This window comes from Geospiza fortis, unplaced genomic scaffold, assembly GCF_000277835.1.
Source record: "Geospiza fortis unplaced genomic scaffold, GeoFor_1.0 scaffold117, whole genome shotgun sequence".
NCBI lineage: Eukaryota > Metazoa > Chordata > Aves > Passeriformes > Thraupidae > Geospiza > Geospiza fortis.
In genome coordinates, this window is record NW_005054500.1 from 329,005 (window position 1) to 336,856 (window position 7,852).

General features: G+C 50.1%; 1 protein-coding gene across 8 annotated transcripts in view; it reads left to right on the top strand.

Annotated features, from left to right (window-relative positions):
* ARHGEF9 (Cdc42 guanine nucleotide exchange factor 9) overlaps positions 1-7,852 on the top strand; it is a 170,670-nt gene that overhangs the window by 103,225 nt on the left and 59,593 nt on the right. For all 8 annotated transcript variants that reach the window (XM_031063383.1, XM_005428719.2, XM_031063384.1 and 5 more), the window contains exon 2: positions 4,458-4,637. In XM_031063383.1, coding sequence (XP_030919243.1) covers positions 4,512-4,637 — 126 coding nt within the window. In that variant the 5' untranslated portion in view covers positions 4,458-4,511. The remainder of the gene's footprint in view (positions 1-4,457; positions 4,638-7,852) is intronic.

Sequence of the window (7,852 nt, forward strand, 5' to 3'; positions counted from 1 at the left end):
TGGTTTCCTTCCATTCCTCTGGCTTTGCTCACTGTTGTAAAGCACTCACCTGTTGTGTTGGGAGTGAAGGAGCATCTCTGGAGGGAGGGTTTGTGACTGAGTTCTTGCAGATTTGCTGTGGAAACCTCTGGGGGAAATCCCTGGGAAGGCTGAGCTGGTGCTGGTGGTTCAGGGATCATCCCCCCTGTTCTTAGGGTGCTTAAGCTGTGCGTGGAGTTAGACAGAGCCTTGTCTTTTTGCCCTTTTTCTTTTCCTCATTAAATTCATTGGTTTGTGGTGCTGGGCTGTGGAAGTGGCCCCTCCTCTCTGTGCCCTGGTGCCCACCCCACACAACATCCCAGGAGTTCATCTTCTCTTCTGCCCACTGAGAAGGTTTTTGCTGCAGCCCACAAAGTGCTCTGCAGGCTCCTGCACAGCAGCAATCATTCTTCTCAGCTCTGTAGTTCCCAAGTGCTCCTGGGCATTGCTGCACTCGTGTTACCAGGTGAAAGCATTGAGGAATTTTCTCTTTGGGCTCTTTACTCTGAACGAGCAACTGGCAAGAATAATTGATTTTAAGAGGAAGTAGGATTTCCACCTGGCAGACAGGCAGTGTTCAGGGGGTGTCACACTGAATGTCCTTGTCACCTGCTGCATTTCTTCTCACTGCTTCTCCTTTCCTATGGGTAGGACACTTTCCCAAATATCTAAGTTCTAATTTTTGTAAATTTACAAGGCTAAGATTTTGTGAATTCCTCTGGTGGGTACAGAGAACATAACTTTATTTCCATCAATCTTCACCCTACAGAAATGGCTGTGTCTGGGAGAGTGTGCTTTAATATTTCATTATTCCTATAGTGATTATTATCCTTAAATTCCATTCTTTGGTTTTGGTAATGGCCAAATCATAGATGGGATGGACATTAAGATGTGGGAAATGCAAACTTCTGCCTCATCCAGTTAAACACAGAGTGAATTCTAGGGCATGATTCACCTGGCTGGAAGGTAGATTGCTGAAATAGCCAGGATGAATCACGCTCCAGATGTGCCTCTTTCTCTTCACTGGCTATCAGGGAGTCCAGATGACTCCCTCAGTGTGGGAGAACCTGACTTTATGGCAGAGAAGTTCTTTCCAAGGTCTTTGGCTCAATATCTCTGACCACAGCACTAAGCTCAGCCTTGAAGCCAAGAGACGTGAACTTTCTGGAGTGAAGAGCTCCTGTGTTGAATTCTCTGAGAAAATAATATGTCATGCTGACCTTTCTCCAGTTTGCCATCTCCTGCTGCTGCAGATGTCAGGTTCTGTCTCCATAACCCTGCCCTGAGAGAGCTGGATGGCTCCATGGATGCAGCAAGATGTCTTGCAAGATAAATTAAACTGGATCTTTTCATTTGAGGCCCTGACATTCTCTCAGTGGGCTCAGCACGTGGCATGGCTGGAGCCCCAGTTCTCGCTGTCCTTTTGGTACAGGCTGAGCTGCATTTGTGTTCCAAAAGGGCAAGGCTTGCTTGCAGGATTCCTGGGATGTAGATCCCTTCCTGGAGCTGAGAGCAAGGGCCAGGGCTGGGCAGGACCCTGCTGGCACTGATCAGTGGGAACCAGGGACTTGGAGCCTTTTCCCTTGAGATCAAGAACACCTTGCAAAGCCCCCCCAGCTCCTGACATCTCCTGAAACACCTTCCAGGCCTGTGTGTTAACAGCACAAAAGGGCTGAGGTGTGACCCCCTGTCCCTCTGTGTCTCTCAGAGCTGAGATTTGTGCCTCGGGCTCAGGGATGGATTTTTGCAAAGTAGGCTGGGAGGATTTGAAGCACAGTCCCTCTGAAGTTTGGGCTCAGTGACGTTTCTGTGGCAGTTTGTGCCCAGAACTGGCTGTGTGTGAAGTGACAGCAGAGTCTCTGTCAGCTGAAGCAGAAGCAGCAGGAACAGGGCTCCTGCGTAATAGCTCTGTTCCTGGTTCCTCATCAGTGCAGAAGGGACTGAAATACCCAATGGCATTAACAAAAGGAACAAGTGTCAGGCCAACCCCGTTCATTTTTTGACAAGAAAACTGATTTTCCAGCCAAAGAGAACGTACTCTACAGCATTCACTGCGAGGAGCTGAGTGCAGGATCCCTGTGAGCCACGGGTGGGAGGTGGCCGTGGGGAAAGGGGGACATGTGAGGCATTACTGGGAGATCTCTGTGACACTGGAATAAATATTTCATGCTGTTCCACAAATCTCTGGTAAAGTCCCTTTGGGAATAGTATTTGCAATTCTGGTCATCTGTGTTCCAGAAAAATGCAGGCAGGGAATGTGGAAGCCTGAAAGGGCTGGTGAAGTGCCTGGGGGAAGGAAAAGCTGGGGGCTGGAAGGGCAGAACTTCTTACCTGGGAAACCAAACCTGGACAGTGTCCATAAATATGGCAGAGAGGAAGCCCTGGTGAAGGAGAACAGCTCAGTCCTGGCAGAACAGATAAATGGTACCTGGTCTCAAATGTATCATGGGGTTTCTTCAGCTCTGAAGCCTCATCCCCTCCTGATCTGTCCTGGGGGTCTCTGTGCTTTAAACTGCTCCTTATTTATGAGAGCATCCAGGAACCCTGACTGGGAGCAGAGCAAGGGGCTGTGAGGAGGCACTGAAACACCTCTGAGCATCCAGCTGTTGCCCTGGGGTCACAGTCAGTCTCTGGAACTGTTACTTCTCCAGATGTGGCTCCCCTGCTTTGTTGAGCCAGTTCTGGGGTGAGCTGGGGCTCCACCACCATCTGACTGCAGCTGCTGCTGGTTTGGGTGGGAGCCTGTGGTGCCCAGCTCCCTCCAGCTGTGTCTCAAAAGCCCAGATGTGGGATGGCCTTCAGTGAAGCAGGAGGTGCCCACGAGTTCAGCCATCCCCCGAGGGCTTGTTCTGTGCCTGGTCCAGGACCTTGTGAGGCTGGTGTGGCCAATCCCCTGTATGACACACAAAGGGGACAAAGGTTTCTTCTGCAGCTGATTTTGAATTAGAAGGGACAATTTGTCAAAGTGGAAGTGGGAGGAGCACAGCTTTACTTTGCTGCCCACTGGATCTGTCTGGGTTTGGAGGATGAAAGGCACTGCCAGGTTAAGCCTTGTAGGTCTTGCTGCTTTTGTGTGGCTGGCTCCACAACTGCTGGGCTGGGACTGCAGCTCCAGCTGTCCCAAAGCCAAGGAGATCAGGGTTGTGAAGGAGAGCCTGTCAAGGCAAATGGTAAATCAGGCCCTTTAATCTGTTGACTGGATTGTCTGCATGACTTCGGTGTTCTCTGTTGATGCTGAGAACCTGGAGCTGTGCTGGAAGGTCTCCTTGAGGTTCTCACTGTGCAGGCAGTGATTGACAGGGGTTTGGGGGTGCCAGACTTGCATTAGGAGCTTCTCCACTTGCACACCCACAGTGAGGGGTTATTGTCTGTGTGCCTGTGTTCCTCCCCCAGCTGAGGGGACTCTCAGAGCCTCGCCACAGCAAGGTCTGGAATGGCCACAGGGTTGAGCTCTGCCCCTGTGAGCTCAAACTGGGACTGGGAGGCAGCCCAAGTCCATGGTCAGGGTGTCTCAGTGGCAGAACTAATGAACCCAGGATGGCTCTGATTAGCACACGGGGAAAACCTGTGTTTGCTGGGGCAGCCCCAGTGCTCAGCACACAACCCCTGCAGTGGGCAACACATAAACACCATTTATTGCTCTGTTCAAAGCACACAGCTGTCAGTCAGAGGGGCAGGGGGTGTCCTGGCTGTGGATGGAGGTGTGGAAGGCACCAGTGCTGGGGTGTTCCCTCCTGCCAGCACAGAGCAGGAGTTTCATGGCTGTCACAGAGGAGACCTGGGCTGTGCTGGTGCACCTCTGAGGCTCCATGAGCTCCACAGAGATGTTCCTGAGGTCCTGTCACACACCAGGCTGGCCTCATCCAGTGCCCAGGGCCCACAACCTGCTCCATGCAGCCTGTCCCCACAGCCAGGAGCAGCAGGATTGCCCTGGGCTGTGCTGCAGGCAGGGCTGGGGCAGGTCAGCAGTGTGTCACAGGTGAGGGGTGTCAGTACATCACCAGCACTAAAACAGGCAGCCTCCAGTTTCAAAAAAACCTTCTAAAATATCAAAAAACCCTTCTAAATATGTGCACTAACTTTGCTTGGATCTGCATGGAAAGCCTCTGACATTTCAACCAAAGTGAAAATTCCTCTGCAGGACACCATTGCTTGTTTTTGGGCATTGCACATTGTGTCAGTGGAATTGTCCCTGACAGATGTGCCTGTATGGAGGGGCAGGGGAGGTGCCAAGCCCTGGGGGACACGGGACACAGCACCTGGAGCTTGCCTGGCATGGCTGGCAGCAGGATGAGGGCAGTGGGAAGGGAAGGGCAGGGCAGGGCAGGGTGGAGCTGCCATGGAGATGTGGTTTGGCTGCGAGCTGTGCTGCTGTGCTGCTGTGCATGTGAGGGGCTGGGGCTGCAGCCATTCCCTGACTGTGCCTTTCTCTCCCCAAGCTGATCAGTGGTGGTTCCATTGTCAGTGCTGAGGCAGTATGGGATCACGTCACCATGGCCAACCGGGAGTTGGCGTTTAAAGCAGGAGACGTCATCAAGGTCCTGGATGCTTCCAACAAGGACTGGTGGTGGGGTCAGATCGACGATGAGGAAGGATGGTTTCCCGCCAGCTTCGTGAGGGTGAGTGATTTTTCTGCTTTTTCCTGCCCTAAGGAATCCCTGCCCATGCTCAGGGACTCCTCTCACTCAGTTTTTACACTGTTTGTTCTCACTGATGCTGATTCCCACTTCTTTGCCTGTTTTCTGTCCAAAACATGGGCAGCAAAGAAGGTTTCTGCTTGCTGCTGCCTCCCCAGCACACAATGGTTTCCCCTCTGGTGCAGCTCTTGTATCTCCCCCAGTGCCAAGAGGGAGAGATCCATGAATGGAACTGGAGCTGGGCTGCCCAGAAAAGTTCATGCTTTTTTGGCCTGGGATAACAAATTGTGTTTGGTGTTTTGGGATAACAAATTATGTTTGGTATTTTGGGATTTGGGGATTTTGGGATAACAAATTGTGTTTGGGATTTTGGTATTTTGGGATAACAAATTGTGTTTGGTATTTTAGGATTTTGGGATAACAAATTGTGTTTGGTATTTTGAGTCTGACCCCGGAGCCAATGGTGGCAACAAGTCTGGAAAATGGATTTGTGTCAAGTGTGATTGAGGTGAAAACCTTCTTGCAGAAACACTCTCACCTGTGTCACTAACACATCTCCTCTGGGCTGCAGCTGGAAAGGCTGAACAGAACAATCTCATTTTGTTTGCTTAATTTAAACACTGAAATATTCTGGGCCAGTTTAACCTCTCAGTGCACAGACCAGTGCTGATTTCTTTGTGGTTCTGGGGAAAAGATTTAACAGCCCTTTGGTCTGGTGTCACAAACAAACTGTTTGCAGGAGGTTTAAGAATAGTCTGGAAAACACTGTCCTGTTTTTTTTTAAAAACACCAGAAAAACAAATGAACCAGTGTCTTTAGGGCCCCAGCCCATGGATCATGGTCTTGCCTGAATTCCCCATCTCTCCCTTTTCTAAGGCTGGGAAGATGGTTTTAGAAACTGTGGGGAACAAAGGGGAGGGGGATCAGTGAATCTCAGACAAATGTCTGGAACAAATCCTGGTTCCTCATCCTTGGTGCTGAGGGTCAGAACAGCCTGACCAGGCAGGATTCTTGCCTGTTCTGTCCAGTATCCCAATGAGAGCAATCCTCCCATCAGCTCTGCAAGAGGCTGGCTTGGCTCTTCCATCTGGGAATCACTTGTTGAGGGCAGCAGGGACCAGACACCTGCCCTTTCCCCTCCCGGAGGGGAGCAGCACCTGGCTGTGCTGCCTTTGTGAGAATTAATATTTAAAAACAACAGTTCTGGCCCATTTTGTCTGCAGGTCTTGAAGGAAGGCTGGGGAGAAAGATTTGCCCCTCAGGTTTCCAAAGCAGCTGAATAAGGAATGAAAGAACTGTGAGAAGAGCAGATGATCACTCACATCATGAGCAGGCTGCGTTTTTCTCTGTTGTACTTTGAGCCCTGCTTTTTGAAAATGATGCCAGAAAACTGCCTGATTTAGCCTGGGTGGTTCTAGTTTTACTTGCAAAATAATTGCTTGTCTTTCTATCTCGATTTCTCTTCTGCAAGCACAGAAGGAAAAGGGGACAATATGTTGCATAGAATATGAATAGCATTCAAGTGAGAGATGTCAGACAGACCAGACAGGTATAAAGCCAAATAGGATTAATTTCAGGATATTTCAGACTTCAGGCCTCTTGTAAGCACTAACAGGAGTGCAGGAGAAGATCACTGCACAGTTGGGCTCCTCTCAAAGTCCTTTGAATCACTTCTGAGGACAAAACTGGGCTGGGAACCCAGTTTGCAATGAGCTGTCTGACGCTTCTTGCTCTCCAGCCAGATCATCTGAGAACCTTTGGCAAAGCATTTGGCACTCACGAAATCTCATAGCAGGGAACTTCACATTTGCAAGTGGAGAGGAAAACAGGAACCTGCTGATTCCCTTGGCCTCCTTTACATGACAGCCAGGGGTGGCAAACAAAAAGGCTCCTGAATTCCCTGCACACACAGCAATTGTTGTCTCCCTGCTCACACCTGCACTAATCCTCTTAGGAGCTTGGGGCTTGGATAGAAGGAAGGTGGGGAGAGGAAACCACAGAGGTTTGGGAGCTCAGGAACTTTCAAGGAGAAACTGGATGGATAAAGCAATGTTTATTTGGGGGAAGAGAAAGCACAGCATAGGAGAAGTAAAATTTGGAGCCAGCAGGGAATGGTGAAGGATTTCTGCAGGGAGCTGCTGCCCTCAGGGAGAAGGTCATGAACACCCCTAAGTCAGAAAGGTGGATGAGAACTCCAGAACTAAATTTAAGACCCAGCAACAAGCTGGGTTTCGACAGCTGAAGGTGTCTGTGGTGTATTTTAGTGCCTGTTCTGAGCACACTGGACACCCACAGGGCACAGCTGTGGTGGCTGCACGGCGCCTTTGAACATCCTGTCAACTTCCAGTGGTCTGACAGGTTGGGAGGTACAGCTGAGAAAAACCAGCAGGAGTTTCAAACAAGATTCACATTCTGGTGGTGGAAATGCCACTTGTTTCCCCTCTGTGGATGGCAGAGCCTTGGGCTGTCTGTACATTGTGGGCTACAGATGAGTTTTTGCATAACCAGCACATTGACACTGGCTCAGAAAAACAGGCTCAGTGTTGGGAGGGAGGGATTTACAGCCCAGAATAACAGTCCAGGGCTGCCCATGGACCCATTGTTGTACCTTTAGGTCTCCTTCTGAAAGCACAGCAGAGTTTTGATTGCAGAGCCCCTCATCAAGGCTCCAAAACAGCCCAGGTGAGACACTCCAAACACAGGAAATCAAATGGCTTAATGTTTGGGCTCTGACATATTTCCACTGCAAGAGAAATGAAAAGAGTAAAGCTTATGGATGCTGTGCAGTGAAATCTCTCCTCAGAGACATGGCAGAGTGCCCCTGTCCTGGGCAGAGAGGGGGATTTATTCCTGTGTAAAGCTCTCCTTAGTCTCTTTGGATACCAGACTGAGCTTGCAGAATATATTTCTTCTCACCTCAGCAATGCTGACTCTCCCTTCCTTATGTTGCTAAGCCAAGGTAAAGAGCAAAACTGGGGCTGAGGAGCTTTTGCTGCAGCTTCTTGTGGTGCCTGGTGCCTGAAGAAGGGAAGAAATGGTCCTGCCAAGGGGCAAGGAGGGGCTGTAAAATCCTCATGGTCTCCTCTTCCAGGAGAAGGTGCAGGGGTGGAGAAGTGCAGGGGTGGCAGTGCTCCATGTTCTCTCTCACCACTGCCTTGGTTCCCCCAAGTGTTTTAATTTTAGATTGATTTTCCTGC